At 35.2% G+C, this 20,703-nt stretch overlaps 1 protein-coding gene across 1 annotated transcript in view; it reads right to left on the reverse strand.

The window, feature by feature from the left end:
* Nucleotides 1–20,703, reverse strand: part of LRRFIP2 (LRR binding FLII interacting protein 2) — a gene marked incomplete in the record, with an annotated part of 56,257 nt that overhangs the window by 24,198 nt on the left and 11,356 nt on the right. Inside the window, 15 exon segments of the mRNA XM_072412129.1 lie at nt 530–637; nt 1,284–1,346; nt 2,605–2,661; nt 2,765–2,812; nt 4,339–4,383; nt 4,749–4,796; nt 5,290–5,364; nt 6,508–6,570; nt 6,817–6,858; nt 10,177–10,227; nt 10,856–10,924; nt 11,859–11,903; nt 11,988–12,041; nt 15,614–15,664; nt 17,301–17,387. Of these exon segments, the coding sequence (XP_072268230.1) occupies nt 530–637; nt 1,284–1,346; nt 2,605–2,661; nt 2,765–2,812; nt 4,339–4,383; nt 4,749–4,796; nt 5,290–5,364; nt 6,508–6,570; nt 6,817–6,858; nt 10,177–10,227; nt 10,856–10,924; nt 11,859–11,903; nt 11,988–12,041; nt 15,614–15,664; nt 17,301–17,387 (906 nt within the window).

Raw genomic sequence — 20,703 nt, forward strand, 5'->3', positions numbered from 1 at the left:
TGCTTTGTTGCAATAGTGGAGTTCATTGGTCCACAGGGATTTAACTTGCATATGAAGTCTATGTTCTCTAGTGCTTGCATTTTCTTCAACACAAAAACATGTTGGCATATCAGTTTGCAGGGTGTAGGATGAAATAGTATAGGTCCTTAGGTGTAATCTGACAACATTTTAATATGTGAACAAATGCAAAAAAAACTAAAGAGAACATGATAAAGTGAAAATAAACAATCCGGTATCTATATAATCCTACCAACTTACTATTTGTAATACAAATGCACACCACACACATAGAATTCTGACATTCATAGACATAAGTGCTTTGGTGAAACACAAAGTTGCTACTTAAAGTATATATTATCAAAGTTTTAATGTAAGATAATAAAGATGTAAGCTACAAGCCACACCATTTCTAACATGCAATAATGTTAAAAATATTTCATCAGACATTGTGAACGAAAGCTTGGAACAGTGAAGTAAAACCTAATATTAGTCACACTGCTTGGGCACAAAATCATGCATTACAACTCACACTGTTGAGATCAGCAATGCTGACATCATCAGACACTATACTTCCCCTACGATTGGAGCGACTAAAATAATCAGCTGCAGATTCACTCTGGTCACAAAAATCTGATGACTTGAAACAGAGATAAAAAATGATCACTTATTTATCACCCAGATACAAAAGTAAATGACATCATACTAACAGGATATAGAACTTTATTTTCCATCTGTGAAGCTACATTAAGGACATTATATTATTAGACAGATCAACATTGAAAAGATGGTTTCCACACTGGATTTGCCAAAAATGCCTTTTGTGTATATCAATGAATTTAAAACGCGTTTTAAATGCGTTTATGTTTCAAGTGCTTATAAACGTGAGAAAATGCCCCGTTCAAATAAATTGAAGCCCGTGTGTTATTTTTGTAAACGTTGCAAAGCAGTGTTATAGGTAATCCTCATAAACATGCATCAAGGAAAATGTCCCGGTGTAGATTAGCCTATTGGAATGCATTGGAATTTCAGACATGGGCTTTTAAAGCCTCAGGTTAAACGCTGGGAAAAATGTCTGTGTAAACTAAGCCTAAAACACAAAGGTATTTAAAGAAAATATTACAAAAACAGTAAAAAGGAAAAAAAATGGCAGATAGGTTGTCATAAAGATAGTGTCTGGTAGATTCACATGCATGGGACAATTTAAACACAAAGTTCATATAAGTTAATTTTCTTTATCTCTTCATTTGTCAAACTTGAAAACACTGTCATGCAGCTTAGCTCACCAAACTATCCTTTCGTCCCCGTCCAGCACTATACGAAGATACAGAACCCTCATCATCTGTACACTATAAAGAACACACTATTATTGCTGCTCACAAAACATTACCCAGAGCTGAAGATCACACAGCAATTACAGGTGGAGATTTCTGCAGAGTTTTTTGTAATGTACCTTTGGAAACCCTTTTATGCCTAAGCCAGACTTATCAAGGTTTTGTTCCCTGGCAAACAGGTTTCTAAGAGGCACCTGAAAGCCTTACTACCTCAAGAAAGGAAAACAGATGCTCCAATAATTTTAATGGAGTAACTTATGGCTACTTTAAAATAATGGCAATACACTTATCACCACCTTTTAATAAACAGCAAAGGTGGCAAGAGGTATTTTAAACAAACATCAGATTGTAGACCATGGCCCTCTGTAGGAGATTAAAAAGGACCAAACTTATTGTTTGCTAAAAGTGATAATAAATTTGGTGATATGGTTTAAAAATAGGGTTGAATATTGAAATGTTTGGCAAAAATGAATAAAAACTTTTTAAAAAAGGGTATTTGAAAAAAAAGGGGCAATAATTATCAACAAAATAGGGTTGGCCACTGATAAATGTGCTGCATAAGTTACACACATGTCAGATGACGGTCATCCTAAATTTATAAACAACAACCTCTATGCATCCCTTGAGAGGGGAAAAAGTGGGTACTGCTCGCTCAACTTCCCCCTTCCCCACTTTATAGAACCTATTGGCACAGCGTGTACAGTGCTCATTCATTCATCGGTCACTGAAGACGATCACAAATGATTGTGTCAAGCAACAATCACCTGAAGGCTGTAACAAATGGTACAGTCAAAATAAACCTAGAACGCATGTTTAATCATCAAGTGCTTGATCATGAACCAAATGCTTTAAATTCTAATAAATTAATACAGCTTTAGGTAGTAGAGGAGAAAAAATAAAATGAAAATATACACACACATATACAGATACATATACATATACACACACACACACAAGCTCCACAAATTTCACACTAAAGCTCAGAGCATTAGATCCTCTTTAGATGTAATTTGGTACCCTAAAACAACCACAACCATATCCTTTTTTATTAAAAATTTAAATATGACACCAAATAAAGATAAACTTTATTGTACCAAGGAAGCCCCTACATAATATATTTTTCATATATTTGGAAGTAAATCACATACTTCAAACACAGAAAATATTTAAAAAAAATGGTTGTATCTAAAATAAAAAGCAAGGAGAACTATCCTGTAGTTGGTGATAGTTCTAGACCCTGACACAAACAATAACATGCAGTGGGAGCGCTCACCACAGGACTGCTTCTTGTCGAGCTGGCTCTAGATGAATGGTAGCTATATTCAGAGGGCTGGTAACAGAGTGACCACAGAAATAAAATTATTTATAAAAAAAAAAAAAAATGCTTAAGAATGTTGGAAAAGAAACTGTATCATAAGCAAATTAAGACTTACAGTTCGAGAATTGTACAAATTAGAAAAGCCATCCCCATAGAGTGATGTCTAAGAAACAAAATATAGGTAAAAGAAAAATGAGTAAATTATCTCTTCATGCATATCTAAGCTGTCTGAAAGAGAGTGGCTAAACTTGGGCAGCACTATGCAGGCTATGCTTACAGTTCATCTATCCTGCTACTTCAGCAGAAAACCTTTATAGAAAGGATTAGTGTATTTTTTCCATTTCAAAAACTGCAGCTATCTGAATACATGTTTCTAAATTAAAATACAGGCTTCATGGAACACCTAACGTGTCTCTCATTTTGAGATAAAACTTTTAGTTAAATAAATGAATATTTTTATTGAACAATATGGGCTAGGTAAGGCTGGGTCTACATAGACGTTTTTTAAAAACGCATGTAAACGTTCCTATTCTGTTTATATGCATTTTTATGCACTTTATTAGCTTTTTAAAGCTTGCCTGTAAAATTCTGGAAAACGTCTATGTCGCGTTTTCCTGCGTTTTTTATCGTGTTTTAACACGTTTTAAACTAATTTGCATATTAAGTGCTTAAAACCGTGGGGAAAGGTCCCATTGAAATCAATAGAAGCATTTACCTGCGTTTTTTGGCGTTTTCAGCGTTAACCCAGCGTTTTAATTTTTTTAAACATTGCAAGCAACGTTTAAGATAAATGTCATAAATGTGCCTCACGGAAACGTCCTGGTGTAGATTAACCCATTGTAATGCATGGGGATTTCAAACAAGGGCTTTAAAATCCTCAGGTTAAACGCTAGGGAAACAGTCGGTGTAGACTAAGCCTGAAGGAAGTTAAAATATACCAGACCTACTGACAGGATCAACAAGTGGTACAACTTGTGGCAGAGAGAAATAAAATGTCTGTGGTAATACTACCGACAGACTGCATCATATACAGTGAGGGAAAGAAGTATTTGATCCCCTGCTGATTTTTTACGTTTGCCCTCTGACAAACAGGGGTTGATAGGGGTTGATCCCCTATCAACCAGCAAGATTTCACGTTCTTTCTTCCAGCAGAAATAGAAAAGTGGGAGTTATACTTCTGGGCCATCAGTAATTTAACTACTTCCAGTGTCATCACAACCAGGCCACAGAGGTGTTCCTACTTCACTCTTCTGTCCATTCAAAAAAAATATTGCTCTAGCCTTTATTTCTTGGCCTGGAGGAGAGGGAGGCAGGAACAAGACTGCAGTGTTGGAGGTCTGAGGCCTGCAGCACTTAGTCTATTATCCGCCTGAAAATACAACTCCTGCTTCTCTTTTTTCCAACAGGCAAACAAGAAGATTTGAAGGATGCAATAAAAAAGCTTGCTTTTGAAGAAGAGAGAGATTTGGACTGGTTAAAGGTGGGGAACTGTATTCTACCTGGAGCTGAGGTTTACAACTTCATGTATAATAAAAAGTTGAAGGCTAAGCAGTAACATAAATCTAAAAACTGTAATTAAACAGTGTGTTAAAAAACAAAGTAATAGACATATTACAACTTAGATTATCTAAAAAAAAATGAACCAATATTTTGTGTGTTAAACAGTTCACGTAGACTGTTTATACTAACCGAACTTGAACTTCGGAGCAAGGTAGTACCTAATTTTGGAGAAGTCTGTAAAAAAAATATTTAGTAGAGTTTCTAATGAACTGTCAATAAGGTCTGTAGGCAGTATATAATATGCACGTCATAATTGGGCATAGCGACATTGAAGAGATCTAAATTTGCAATTTGGTGAGCTTGTGAACACAGATGAACTTTAATGGAAAATCTTTAAGCACGTAATTGGTAAAGCATTTGAAAGTGGCTGCCCTCTGTTTAGAGACAGATTTCAGCTGTTATTGCAAAAGAGACCAAGAGCGTTAAAGTGTTTAGATCATAAAAATGGTAACAAAGCTAGGGACTGCATTTTTAACAGAGACGCAAACACACGTCTTGTCCCCATTTAGTGCAGACAACAAGGCCAACTTTGTACTAACCCTGTAGCTTCTAGTAGTGGCTGATGGCTCACTGTAGAGAGAAGAAGACTATTGGGAAAAGAAAAACTTGAGCATATATACGAAAACCTCCACAGACATACCTTTAGCAAAACTGACATAGACCGCAAGCTATTGTGAATTGCATGCAGAGGATCAGTCAAAAACATTTTTGCTTGGTTTATTGCTATTTTTAAACAACTCTAAGTATGTACTTGGTGCCAGTAAATATGTTTATCACAATTGCAAAGAGAAGCTTTTATGCTTGAAGTTGATCAGAACACACACATGTGAAATTCTTAGCTTTATGAAACAGTTCCACAGTAATCACACTATTTCCTGTTTGGAGTCAGCTGGCTGCAAAGGTTTCCTCCTACTTTAACATCTGCAGGCCTTGTATGGCAACATTACATATTACTATGTGTGTATGCTAACTTCTATTAGCTTCTTCTGACATGCCAGCACAAATGTTCAAGTTTAACCCCAACCAGTAAGCATTTTACAGCATGCACAATATGGGAGCTGTAAGGCAATATTAACAGACCCGAGTGTGGTAGCTGGAAGAGGGTTTGCTATATCTGAGACTGCTATAGTTTCGTTGATCGTGATAAAGTCCACCCTGTAAGATGTAAAAAGAAAAGCAGAAGAGATATTTTATGGAAAATGCAGGTATGTTTCCAAAAGCACACAATGATTGCTGTGTGGGCGTGGAAATTACAGCAACTAAATATATTAAAAGAAAACAAAAAAAAAAAAGACTTGCTAAACTCAGTAACTCTATGGACACTTGGATATAGATGTTTAAAAAACAAGCTATTACACATAAATAACTTGGAGACCTAGAAAAAATACAAAACCAATCCAAACTGATAACCAAGCTTTAGGTAGAAAGAGAACATCATGCATATTCTTCTCATATTGCTTAGGGACACCAGGGGAAAGATTTTTACAACAATTTTTTGAGTTAGACACCCTTTGCCCAGTTTACCAGAATGCAAAATAAATGAATGTATTCCTAAACCAGCACTTAGTATGTGACCTTACAATGGCCTCAACAGGGGACAGAATCTGAAACTATATTGTAGTGTATATCTTGTATCCAGAATCCAAAAGACTTAACGAATTACCATCCAAAAATAAAACATCTGTTTTGAGTGGATGTAGCTTTGAAGTGTAGAAGTGAAGATATTTTACATCCTGGATTTGTGCCAAGCAGTTAGTTCTACAGACTCTACAGAGGTCTGTGAATGAAATTGATCGGTTACAGCCATGTCATCAGAAATTTAGTGTTATAGATTCTTATAATAGGATCCTGTGTGAATTTGCTGGCAACACACACACACATACTAAAGCAGCCAAATATATCAATCATAATTTTCGGCATCATGTTGAATAAACATCAACTAGAAAGTCAAGAGGCGCAAAGATACATTACTGTCAAGAAATCTTGCCATAGGGTATTAGAAACCAATGCAGGATTTAGTACTTTGATGCCTATCTCAAATTAAATTCATTTTGAATGAAGCTCACCTTAAGGTATCAACAATAAATGTTCATCAACTAACATCTGTACTTTCATCAGATTCACAAACATACAAAACAAATGAAAGGCCCTGTTTTGGTACAACTACCATATGATTTTGGAATATGAAGTAATCTTAATTGTCTAGAAAAAGTTATGCTGCAGTCAGTTTTACTTTAACACAAAAAAGAACAAAAAACATGTTGATAAATGTTACCAAAATAATATTTTGGTACCAACCAGTAGGTCTTTATGAGAACTAGAGGATTTATTCTTGCTTGCATAAGAGTTGTAGTTATGATTCTGAAAAATAAAAACATTTTTTCTAATGCACCATCTAATAAAACAATGTAATCAAATCTCTTTGGAGACTGTGTCTTGTTGAAAATGGCAAAACTACAATCGCCTTTTAGCATGAGGATAAGTAAGGGTTAACAAAATGTAGTATAACTACAATTCACAAATGAGTTAGTAGTAGTTATTTATTTTTATATATCCACTCCACAACACTTGTAAAAATGCCTTCACACCATGCACAGAGTTACATACAGAGTGCACGCTTCTCCTGGATGAATCCTTCAGCAAGCCGTACTGACACAAGTTATAAAGTAAAAACAAAAAATTAGGTGGGAAAATGAAAGAAAATGTAAAAGACATAAATTCAAGAGATTTTTTATCTTTTAAAAACCTCAGATAAGTAAATTGCAGATTATTGGGTTAACTTTATAGAATGCTTAGCAGCAATGATTCCCCTTTTCAATTATGGTATATATTCCAAATGTAAATATGTGTGTTCTGTGACTTTACTGTCGATCAGATCAATATATTTCTACAAGAACATTTCACATTTGCTACTCCTAAAAATAACAGCTTCAGTCAGCCAACAAAATTGTTCCAGGACTTTGAGTTCAATCGAAAACAAATCTTTATCAGCAGGTACCAAATAGTTGAAAATACAAGTAGGGGTGCCTTTTGTACTATCCATGACAGCAAAGCATTGCATTTATATCAACAAATTGCCACTTCTGCCAGAAAACTGTTGCAATTACAAATGGTTTATTACTGTTTCCTTTGTTGGCACTAGAAGAACACAAAAATAAAGAAAAAAAAATGAAAAATCTGAGACATTCCACACAAAAATCGCCTGGACAAAATTATTGGTACCCTCAATTTAATACTTGGTAGTAACTTGGAATTAACTGATAATAATCACTTTCTGTAACCGTCAGTGAGTTTTTTTTTTTTTTTTTTACCAACGGGAATTTTTCACTGCTCTTTCTTTGCCAGCTGCTCCATGACTCTCAGATTTGAAGGGTTCCTTCACCCAACTGCAGGTACAGGTGTGGGATTTAGATCTGCACTCATTTCTGGCCACTTCAAAACTCTACAGAACTTGGTCCTAAACCATTTCTGGGTGATTTTTGAAGTATGCTTTGAGTCATTGTTCTGCTTTAAGACCCATATCCTCCAGCTGTGACCCAGCTTTTTTACACTGGGCCTTACACTGCCCCCCAAAATTCTTTGGTAGTCTTCAGATTTTTTAATACCATGCAAATAGTCAAAATTACCAGTGCCTGAAGCAGCAAAGCAACCTGAAAACATCAGTGAACCCCCCTCCATGTTTGACTGTAGGGAACGTGTTCTTTTCTTTGGAGGCATCTTTTTGCTTTTTGTAAACAGTCGAATAATGTGTGTTACTGAAAAGCAGTGTTTTTGTTTCAGTCCAGAGGACATTCTCCCACAAGGATTGTAGCTTCCACCGATGAGATTTTAGCAAACTCCAATCTAGTTTATGTTTCTGTGTCAGCAGCGAGGTCCTCCTGGATCTCCTGCCATAGCGCCCCTTTTCATTTAGATGGCGACTGATAGTGCAAGCTGACACTGTTTTACCCTGTGCCTTCAGGTCAGCTTTATTTGTTAGGAAGTTGATTGAGATTGTTTTTCCACCAAACAATTCCTTGTTGTAAAATAAAATTAATCTTTCTCTTTCATCCATGTGGAGAGATTAGCAACAGTGCCATGGGCTGTTAACTTCTTTACAATGTTGCACACAGTGGACACAGGAACATTAAAGTTTCTGGAGATGGACTTGTAGTCTTGGGATTGTCCATGCTTTTCTATCATTTTAGTTCTCAAATCCTCAGACAATTCTGTTTTTCCCTTCTATTCGCCCTGCTCATTTTGTTAAATACAAACGTGTATTTTAAATACAATTTAAATTTGAGAGACCTGGAGCAGCTGGCAAAAGAGGAGAGGTCCAAATTTTTAGTTACAGTGTGCGATTGTTACAGAAAACGATTAACATCAGTTATTTCTTCAAAAGTGTGTGCTACCAAGTATTAAGTTGAGGGTGCAAAAAATTGTGTCCAGGCCAGTTTTGACCCTTTTGTGGAATGTCTCAGATTTTTTGTACCGTCTGGTTTTCTGTGTTCTTCCAGTGCCAACAAACAAAATAAACATGACAATACCAAAGCATTTGTAATTGAAACACTTTTCTAGGAAGAGTAGTGCATTTTCTGACATAAATGCAGGGGTGCCAATATTTTTGGCCATGACTGTATATGCTATCTTGAGCATCTTTATTATCATACTTTGGTAAAAGTTCAAAAAGGTCAGGGAAGATGAGGTAGGACAAATACTTCAAAACATTTAAATTTGTATTTGCAGCCTATCTGAAAATTTCAAAAATGAATAAATAAATCACAAATAAATAAATAAATAAATAACACAGCTGTAATTACAAAGCCTAACGAAATGATCTTTTAGTATCAATATTTATGACTAACTAACTGAAAAACTTAACCCCTATACTGGTTGGATGGGAAGAGCTGTAAAACGGTGTACTGACATTCTTAGCTAATCTCAAGAATATGCACAAAGCTTCAAAAGCCACAGATCAAAGTGGTTTAATTTTTGTTTAGAAACAACTAAAATATACTTGCATCTACACCAAAGAACAACAGAAGCTGGCACAGATCAGTGACTGGCCAAGACAGGAAACCCAAAACACGACACACCCTGCTATCCGTCATCCACCAGAAGCAAATGGATATGAGTAAGCACTGGCACAAAGCCGCACATGATCAACCTCATGAGTCAGTAAAAAGGCTTCTATTATAACTTTTATTCAATGGTCGCCTCCCCCTCTCATTTCTCATGAGCTATGTCTATTTAAAAAAAAAAAAAAAAAGAGCTTTCTCCATGCAATTTTCACCATCTGCATCATTTTACTTGTACTACAGTAACTGTAAAGTTCAGCATAAGTATTAAAGTTAGTTTACATTTTTTTATACAAATTTAATACAAATAAAAAATATATATGTATAAATATATATATTTATTATTTGTATTTATTTATTTTTTATCTGTATAAATATATATATATATAAATATATTGTGTCTTATTGTGTGTATAGTGTCTTATAGTTTTGTAGCACCCAATGGGCACTGGGTATCCGCAATACCTGGAATGTGTCAAGCCCTGACTTTTCTTTAATAACTGTCTCTCCTAAAGTGAGTAGCAGTTAGTACTCGATATCATAGAGGTGTCATTGGTTTTCTTTTGAAGCAGCCATTTCTTTTAAAAACAGCGTTCTTAGGAGCCCTTAAGCAGAAAAACTGTAAGGAAGTTTCTGCTGGACACTTTATCCTGGTGTCATCCTTGTGGATTCTATTGCATTCAACATCAGTGACAGATTGTTGAAATAACAGGAGGCCGCAGAATTTAGAAATACTATTTTTTTTTTTTTATTCCTATCATCTACTTTTTCTCTCTTTCCAGAGTTTACTATAAATAACTTAGTCACTTTTATGCTACAAACATAAATAACAGAAGCAGGCAATGCCAAAAATATTTTTAATTTTTTTGAAAGCATTTGACATGAAATGGCATTCTAGGTTGGTACATACATTTGTTTCATATCGACTTGACTTCGAAGATTTATCTTTCAAGATATCAGACTTGAAATAACAGAAAAGGGGGTGGAGAAAATGGTTTTAAAATAAATAAATAAAACAAACTAAAATGACAAAGTAGATTAAACACACGCAACACCCACAATACTCAACACCAAATAAATTTGGATTATTGTTTGACATACAATAGTAAAGGGCAATATGGGGTTACCACTTGAGCAAAAACAAATTTAAATTATACATCAAGCCACCTATCATGAATTTATGTCTGTAGATGTTCTTAATCAAGGAGATGGAAATAAGAACATTTTTTTTTTTACACTGCCTAATAGTCAGCAATCAGATTAAATTCTCCAAATGCATTTTGAAGACAAATCATATTAGTTTTGCATAATATGAGCACAAAATAAAATAGGGCATGCAGGGGCTTCTATTGTGTAATCAAGGCAAATGATACGTGATGAATTATCAGGACTATTTAGTTCAGCACACTTCAGTTGTCTTTCAATGAAACCTCAATAAAATATATGACGCTCCATTCTCTGAAAAAAAAATGTTAATTTCAACCAGTACTCTTAACACCTAAAACATGCAAGTCATAAAAGGATTTAAAGGGAGGGGTTAGGTTTTTCCTAAAGTACACTGCAAGACGTGTTTCAAGTATAGTACACACCACAAGGTCTCTTCTCCTTGAAGTGCTTTCTCTGCCTTTGTGTGAGCCATGGATATCCAACGAGGAGCTCTTAAGAGTAACAAATATTTAGGTTTATATATTAAATAAATATTAAATAAAATAATCGCAATACAGAGCATATTATGTAATGTGTGAAACCTAAATTAAGAAGTTTCAAATACATGTAATTAAAGGTTAAAGAAAAACCAAGGCCACCGAATAAAGAAATAAAAGGAGCAGCAATTAAATGTCAGACACAATTTAAGGCTTAGCCAGGGAAGGTAAAGTAAGTTTTTTGTCCAATCTTGCTTTTGCATTGCAGAATACATGAATTTCGTACTTCTTTAGACCGTAATATAATATCCTTTAGTGGTACTTTGAGGCCTAACTCTAACAATACCGTATTATAGCTTTGGACATAGTAAGGAAGATTTCAGTCAGTTTTTTATTTCTGTCTAGTGTCCAATTGTAAAGATTAATCCCTTAAGTATTAATCAGAGTTGAAATTAAATCAATCTATAAACAAAGCACCAGTGCACAGCACTCCAGACAAAAGCAGCAGGACCACATCAAATACATGGCAAGGAGATGAAAAACTTAAACTTAGTTTAAATTTGTTGCTTTCTCATACAAGCGAGTATATTCCCTGCAATATTTAGCTCTCCTGTCTCTAGTGACTTACTACTGAGAGAAAAATAGAAGCCACCATTGCGGACTTTCTTCTGAAGATGCAAGTTGCCTCCAGTAACTATGTCTTCTGTTTTCTCTTCAATTTCCAGCCTATGAGCCAGCAAAGGTAGCTGCTGTCTGGCGGTAATGCATTCTACTTTACAACAGCAAGCAGGAAAGGCTATCAGTTACTGTACCCTGTAACATCACAAACCTTCTAAAAATCCTGCAAGGGGCATTGGTAATAAAGCATCACACAGATTAGGATACCTAAAATTCTAGTCAAAAATGCGTGTATATAAAGTATATATAACATAACAGAAAACAAACCAACCCTATGAGTTTCAAAACCTCTGCTAGCAGTCAACCCCGAAGACTCCTTAGAAGAGGAAATCATAAAGAAAGACGATTAGCGTTAGAAGGTGTCAACATTGAAAACCTAAGATAACAAAACAGTACAAACCAGATATGGACGATGACTGGACAGGTGGGTGTACCTGGCCCGGTCAGAATCCTCCTGAGATAAAACAAAGCATGTTGAAAGAGTTATTCCTTTTATTAAACAGTCAAAATTTTCTTTCATAAAGAAACATTCTTTAAAAAGAAAATATCACACATTTCTGCATGCAAAGGACAAAATGTTATTTAAAAACTTTGAAAGGCTTAAGCATTAGTGAGTTTGTTGCCTACAGCAACTAACTACGTACAATAACTGTTTCATGTTTAAAGACTCCAATAATTGACAATTACAAGATTTGGTAATTTTTTCATGTCTGCAGGTCCTGACACTTGACATGTCTGATTTTGGATAGAGTGAGCAATTGAACCTACTAGCGGAGGTTCCTCTACTACACCTCTTTACTAAAATAAATTTGATAGCTTAGCAGAAGTGACCTTCCAAGTTTATGAACTCTCTCTGTTACCAATAGATGAGTGGTCTTCAAATAAACCAGGGGAAAAATCTGTTAGCAGATAGAAGCCTACCGACAGCTTTTAAACAAACAGGCAGAATAAAAACACCCCAATTACTATTGTTTTTCACCTTGACAAAACAAGTAGAACAGGCTGCTGCCCCCATCTATCTGTCCGCTCTCTCCCTCTCCTGCTGTGCTACAAGCAGTTAGATCACCTGGGCCAACCTTGCAAGTTTATGCAACTCAGTGCAGCACTTTCAGGATTTATTGTACTGAGGGTGGTCAGATTCTAAGCAGGGGCAGACAGGGTGATGTAGCATTTAGTACCTAGTTCTAACTTCCAATCAAGCACATTGGTCACCTACAAAGTGTAGGCGATTTGTGAAGGGGTGGGAGCCCCTCTTTGCCTTTCAAATCAGCAGAAACACAGAATAGAAGGCAGTACAAAAAGAAAAAGAATTTGTTTCAACCTGAAAGGTTGTTCTGAGGTCAACCAGAACGCAAAGAGCACTATGGTTTACTTTTCTAAAAAAATAAAAATATAAAAAAATAATATAAATATATATATATTCTAGCTTTTCAAAAGGATGTCTAAAAAGCCAAGAACAGTTAAACTATTTTTAAAAATATTCTAAACCAGTAAAAACTGACAAAAGCTACAGGAGATAGATGTCTCAAATCTAGTATAATTAATAGTACTGTTCTGTATGTTACTATTTCTAATTGTTAGCATAATATTTAAATTATTAGAAGAACAGGCCTGTCTGAACATCTCATCCTCAACCCCATAACTTATCCATCTTCTCTACTAAATCTTCTGGAAACAGGGACTGCTGTTAAAGTCCTAACACTATGCCAAAGTATGAGGAATGTTACTCAACAGGAATAGCCACATTTAAAGTGCACAACATAAAGTGGACCTTGCTATACAAAACAAGTAGATGTTTAGTTTGTCCCTGTTTAGCTTTGTCCTTGCACCCTCCCCCACTTGTTTTAGTAGGGTTCAAAGACCTGTAAAATAAAAAAAATTCTGATTTATTCTCAACCCAGTCTTCCGAGGCTTCCAGAACCTAGGTGAGGGTGACGTCACTTTTCTTCTGGCTAAATCGTGGAAAATAAAGAGATGACTTGACTCTTTAAAGAAGACAGCCTTGCAGTACACGGAAGTGTCTTCTTGTGAGATCTGGCCTGCTTTGCATCAACCATTCCCAGTTGATTGGTGACATTAGGCTCAGCGATGTGAAAGTCGGGGTAAGGCAAGTAAAACATCTAACTTTTGTTCTCTACAGACACCCTTAGCAACTACTAAAAGCAGGTAATTATTTACTGTCTGAACCTTCATCATTAAGTAAACATATTCAACCATACACAGGAAAAGACATATTCCATCAGTGCACCAGGTTTGTGGTGAAATCATTTTCAATGATATACCAGTTCCACCTTAGTTTAAAAGCACAACTGGTAAAACCAGAAAACATGCCTCACATTTGTTAGCAAATTTATCTATTTATCAAATGAATACCTATGTTTAACACTAAGCTTCACTTTAATAGTTAAAACCTAAAGCAAACCACAATCACACTTCCTCCTAAACATGTCAACATTGTGATATAAAATATTCAAGGTATGCCTCCCTTTATATACAGTTTGCTATAGGAAAGACTTGGAAAAAAAGGACCCAGAGATTCATATTTCTGCAAATATATGAATTAAATCGTGTTTTTCAGAAAGGCATGATTATGCAGATTATGCATTACAATATTATATTTGGGCCTTGCTTTGAAAACAGCTTTAAAAAAAAACTTTTTTTTTTTTTTTTTTTGACAGAACATTACTGCGAAGCTGCTTTAGTGAGAAAGTGGAAACAAAAACTGCTTGATAATAAAGTTATTAGGAAGGAACAAAGAAGAAAGTTAAAGCTTTAAAGACATTATGGGGTAACCGCACTAAACAGACCTTGGAATTATTTCAAATAGTTGTATATACTGTAATAATAATGTCCGCTTTCTACATCTTCCAGGCCAAGCAAGAACAGGCATCTTGGCTGCCTATCAACAATGGGTTTCTATGATGCTCATTTTTATATTCTCCTGAAGCCAAGAACTTATAAGAACACTACAGTTCACAATGATACAACATGTTCAAACACAAAAATTAAAGCATTACAGAGCTGTACATTAGACATCTCAAAAGTGATACACATTGCAATAACAAAAGTGTATAAATGCTATCTAGTAAAACTCCAATTTTTTAAACCCTAATGATTTTTACATTATTGATGTCAAGGCAAGAACATATTACCCAATTACTGAAAAATACCTACTGGATTTTACCATAAAGATGGATGCCGGTTTATGTATCTTCACCGTTTATTGGGTTTAAAAGAACGGTACTGCACTGCCACTATCTTACTGCCACTTATGCAAGAAATTTATGTAACATTATCGGATGTACCTATCATCCTGTATGCTATGTTCACGATATGTTTCTATGTATAAGTCTGGTTATCTCTGTAAATGAAAATGTTCAAAAAAAAAAAAAAAAAAAAAAGATGGATGCCGAATCAGTTTTTCTGACCTGACGTCAGAAAACAGCTCTGATCACAAACAACTTTTAAAGTCTACTGCAATATACTTTACTTGATATTTTAGGTCGTAAATAGATTTCAATGCCAAAAACAAAAGAGTTATGTGCCTTAGGTGTCACTGGGAACTAAAATAATTCTTAAACCCTCATCCACAAACTCATAAATTTACTGCTTAATTTTGGACCTCCCCTCAAAACTTTAACCTAACCATTAAACTTTCACTTGACTTAAAACATGACCCCTGAAATCGGATCCCTCAATAATTTTTTCAAACCCGACAATGCTGAAAACTACTGATCCAGGCTCCCTATGACAATGTAACTAAGAGATGTCAAATGGCACAAAATATTTACCTGGATTTAAAAGGCATCTCTTAAATCACACAAAGAAAACAAAACTTTTATGTACATAATAAAGTATTGTATTTATTTAACACAGAGGAACACAACTTATATTAATATAAATGCTTTATGGTTTTAACAGCCTGGTAAGTAATTTACAGCTTGTTAGTGATTCACATCAATTCACCCTGTTAGGTTTTTAAAAAAAAAAAACACATGCAGAAGTGACTGACACTCTTGTGCCTACCATCCACTTTTGGATCTGTCCCCATTTTCTATCATGGTAGCGATTGGTAAGCTAGAAACAGGCAAGACTTACATGTCAGGCAGGATAAAACACACAAAATCTATGTGCATTGCCCACTTAGACAAATGTACGAAAGCAAACATACATTCTTGAGTTTTTTTTGTTGTTTTTTTTTTTGTGGTTTACCCTGCTTTCAATCACTGTGATTTAGTGAGAGCCACTCTGAGTCTGCAATTGCTCCCTTGCATTGCTACAGTTCAAAGCACTCAGAAATCGTCTACGCTAACGCATTAAAAATTAACTAAAACACATGTTCACAAAATCCCAGATGATCATGGAAAATAGTTTTCTTTGTCTTTGAAAACTCTTTAAAAAACCCTTTTAGGACCAAGCAGTTTTCAGGTCTTGGAAGCACAGTAACTCTAACTGTGCAGCCAGGAGAGCCAAACCACACCACAGGCATTGGAACACGGATGGCCTTATGGAGAACAGAACAGAAACTGCATGGCAAAAAGCAACTTGTCACTTTCAGGAGTCGCATCACCGCCAACATATTACGCAGTGCTGTACATTAGGGGTTGCAAAATAAAAAAAAAAGATAGGGACACAGGAGGAGGGGAGGATCCTGCCTAGAAGAGCTTACAATCTAAAACGTGGGGGAAGTAGCACACAATAGGAGGGGAGAAATTTAGTATTTCTTACTGTCATTTTATGGAAGCATGACATTACTTTAAAAAAATTGGCAGTCCTGATAGCGCAGCTGAAATAAAGCAGCTAAAGCATTCGGTGGAGCAGTACTAAATTAAAGTTTATCTTCACATACTGATTTTTCTTTAGATATGTATTGCCCTGAAGATCACATTCCTTTGTGATGACATGCAAGAGTTCTTGTCATAGTAAACATGGGTGGAGAAATATTTAAATTAACTCAGCTTCCTCTTTAAAGAAGTGTAAAATAACACACACCTATTACCCGCCTGTCTAAAACTTTTACTGAACATTAATTTTCCCAACTGTAAAGCACTTGACATTGAAGTTTAGAATAATATAAAAAAAAAAAAAAAATTGTGATATACCACTTTCACTAATAGGCAAATAAAGATATCTAAATCAACCTGAAACTGATGTGGGTGCTTTGTTCAGGGAAAGCTATCTGCACCTCACTGCAGACCAAAATGTCAGTGAATGTTACCATCAAAGTAAGCCTTACTAATTTAGGGCTTAACAGAAATAAACAAGATGAGAGACTGAAGGCTTAACACTTGAGAAAGAGTGCACTTATTAATATACATAAAATATTACAACATATGAATCAGAACTGACATTTATAGCATCAACATTAAACCTGCAGCTATAAACAATTAGATGTTCACCGTGATTTTCTCTATTTAGAACATTTCTACATTTATTACAAATACACGATTGATTGTAATACTTTCCAAAGGTATTTAGGTAAACTTCACAAAACAGAGACTGACCCAACAAAATTGTTAAAGCCATTTCAAGCATTCGTTTTACGAACATCATTTAAGTAATAGTAAGACCTGTATTACTGTTTAACAGAGGTTTAAAAAATGCAGTCAAAATCTTCAGCTTTTTTTTTTTTTTTTTGAGAAACTTACACTAGATAATTCTTATATACTGATCAGTATAGGGCAGATATTTAGTATTGAACCACAAGGTTTACCTCCTTCTGCTGTCGTTCCAGCTCTCGCATCCGAATATCTCTGGCTTCAGCTCTCGCAGCACGTTTCGCCGCCAGTCTTGCCTCTGCCTGAAGGAAGACATCACAGTGTAAAAAAACCCTCTGGTATGTTGCTGGGCATATTTCGGGTTATAGACACACATATAATCCTATACATTGCATAAGATATTTATCACCAGGCTTCAAAATATTTTAATAAAAAATTGTAATTTTTATATTGACTTTTTCAAAGTCAATATAATGATTTCACTGTATAACTGCTTTTTGCATTGACAAATTAATTGCCTCTATCCTAGTGACCAAAGCTAGAAAAGAATGTCTTGGTCGCTAGTAAAGTGAAGTAGATATCCCTCATGAATATTTTTTAAAACAGAGTACTTAAAAAATAATGAAAGTATTAATGATATATCCATAATTGTTGAATTCTAGTTTGTATGCGACAGCTAAGAAGCCTAATGGACGCTCATTCACTGATGCATGGGGCTTTCCATGTTGTGTTCCAAGATAAATGATGCTAATCATCAGCATGGTGCACTAAGTAAATAAGCAACAACAATTTATGCCACCCCTCATTACCATAGCCTGTAAACATGACAATCCTATATTTGTATTCTTCTGAAATCCTGGCAATCAGCTGAGATAGATTTGCACAGATATGCAACAGAATAGGCAATAAGGACAAGACAGAATTTCCCTCCAGACAGATGTACAATTAAGTACTGGTCAAAAGCAAGTTTAATTATTTTGTAGTGACAGATTCCCTCTCAGTGCTATGTGAGTAAATATTGTTTTCATTTGTTGAATCAGTGAATTATTTAGTTATACAAAAAAGGTTATTGATGATTCATTAATGACTCGTTTATTCATTGAATAAGTCAATGACAGATTATGCATGTATATTTTATATAAATTATATAAAATATATTTATATAAATATAACATTTTACCAAATTAGGTTTTAATTCTTTAATTTATTTTCTTTTATTCTTTGTTAGGAACACCTTTTAAGTCCCCCTGTGCTAAGCACTTCTTTAAATGTTGTTTTCTATTGGATTGTGAATGTAAACAAACAGGCCAGAGAAGTAATTACACTGAATGGGGATAATAATGCTTGTCAAGATTAACATAGATTTACAATGATTGATGCTTTACTGGATAATGGATTTATTTCTAGGTAAATACCTGGTAGAGGGAGTACCCCTGCACTCATTCCTAATTGTAAAGTGGGCAATCAGTTTCCAGTAGATGTCTCCCACAGACCTCCAAAACCTTAGGAGGAACAGGTTGTGGGCATAGTACAGTCCTTTTATTTATTAGAAGGATAACGGAGCTGCAAATCTTGGCAGATTTGTATTTTTTGGATATTTCTAGTAAAAAATGGTAAAACCCACTGTAGTAATTAGAAGAGATGTGGAAAATTAAACTGGGGTTTATAAAGAGCCAAATGTCAGTTGATTTTTCAGTTGAATTGGTAATAAGTTGATAAAAATAGAAGACATTTTCCTTCAGTAATGACTAATTATCACAGCAGTCACATTTTTTCTACAAAAAAAGTTTCAGTTTATAACGTCGGGCAGTGTGCTGTTGCATTCACTGAAGGAAAAATGTCTGTCTGGAAACGTCACACACGTTACCATAACTTCCTGAGTCAAAACAAATACAAGGCAACAGACCTTATTTTTTTTTTTTTTTTTACAGTACAGTCATCACAGCCTAAAATAGAAATCCTGCAATATACTCAAGTCTAGCGTAAATTATCACAAACATCCAGATTTGCATTGGAATGCCATTTGGTTATATCATATTTAACATTACACTTCCACAGTTTTCCCCAGATCTCTCGTTCACAAAAAGCCCGTATTTTAAACAGTAGACAACCACTATATTACCTCCTAACAATTTGTAACAACTGATTCCTGAAAAGGGAACCCAGAAGCCTAAGAAGTTTAGATCTATGTACAAAGATTAGGGCCTGTGACAAAAGGCTTTGTACTGTATCATTTGGCAATGCAGCTTGTTTTCCTGCAAATTTGGCATCAGTTAGAGATTATGCATTCCTTTTCCGCTCAGTGGTACTGAACCACTCAGTGCCACAACCCCATTCATGCGATATGGGCTGCTGTGGATGGAGCACTACACATAGCATCTCGCTGGAGGAAGCGATTCAAGGGTGTATGGAAGCAGTAACCAAACCAACAGTCCAAACATAGCCGTACAGTTCACCGATACATTCTGATGTGAATTATAATTAACTTCTTCAAGTTTCTTCTGCATTCCCAATCATTGAAAAGCCCTAAGGTAAACCCTACCCTGCTTAAAATGTTTAAATGCAGAATGTCTTTTAATGTTTAATGCTTCAGTGAATGTTCTCTATGGTGCGATACATGGATTAAATGAACATCCAGTTAGCTGTTGAGTTACATGTTGATCCTAAACCCATGCTACATGTGGATTATCAATTTTGGCCAGCATTAAGATTTGGTCTAACGTTTTCCTGGTGCTAAGCTCCTTTTCCCTGTCATACAGGTGTCAAATATCAGAACCTAAAATGCCTACTGAAGTTGCACCTTACAGATGTTTTAGGCCAGAAGAGCTCATTTCAAGATTTACAGTTGAGGAAAAATTTAATAGCATAAGGCATGTGGTTAACATTTACATCAACTTCAAAGGAAATGTTTCCAGTTTATAAAGCGCTAAAATTTAGTGACCCAAAGCCTAAACGGAGTGTACTTAAAAAAAAAAAAAAAAAAAAAAAAAAAAAGACTCGCCTACCTAGTGAATCAAATGATGTTCTGATGACAGAAGTACCGGTAATACCTGTAAATCTACTCCAATGCCCAATACAGAGTCCTGTTCTTGTCTAGCCCTCCTGAATCAATGGCCTGTGCCTTTTACCTTTGGGAGTTAACAGGTCACTTTAAATCTGATGGATGCCCCCTTGCTAAAGTAAAAGTGCAATCTGCAATTACATAGGATAAAATGTTGCCTCCCAAAATCTTATTGCCTATACAGTTACCCTTTCAGCTTTTCTCTCAAAGTAATCCCCCCCCCCCCCCATATTTAACAGTATATATGAGAAATAAAGCATTATTTTATTTTGCAGTCATGTGATCTATTTCCGGCATTCTTCCGAATTTGTAAATGCAATCAGAAGCTTATCTTCTTTCTTTCGCTTAATCTTCTCTCTTTATATATCAAAAACATTCTCCTTATTTGTGGCCAACATGCTTTAAGCCTGCTAGCTTCCATGAGATAATAAAACAAAGCAAGTTCATCCTTTTTAGTTATTTGTTTTTAAAAAGTTTCTGTTCCTAGGAGTAATATTGATTGGACAAATCTATAGGAACAGATGGGAAATTTGAGCTTTTGATGGTTTTCATTAAAC

This window comes from Pyxicephalus adspersus, chromosome 5 (genome assembly GCF_032062135.1).
Source record: "Pyxicephalus adspersus chromosome 5, UCB_Pads_2.0, whole genome shotgun sequence".
NCBI lineage: Eukaryota > Metazoa > Chordata > Amphibia > Anura > Pyxicephalidae > Pyxicephalus > Pyxicephalus adspersus.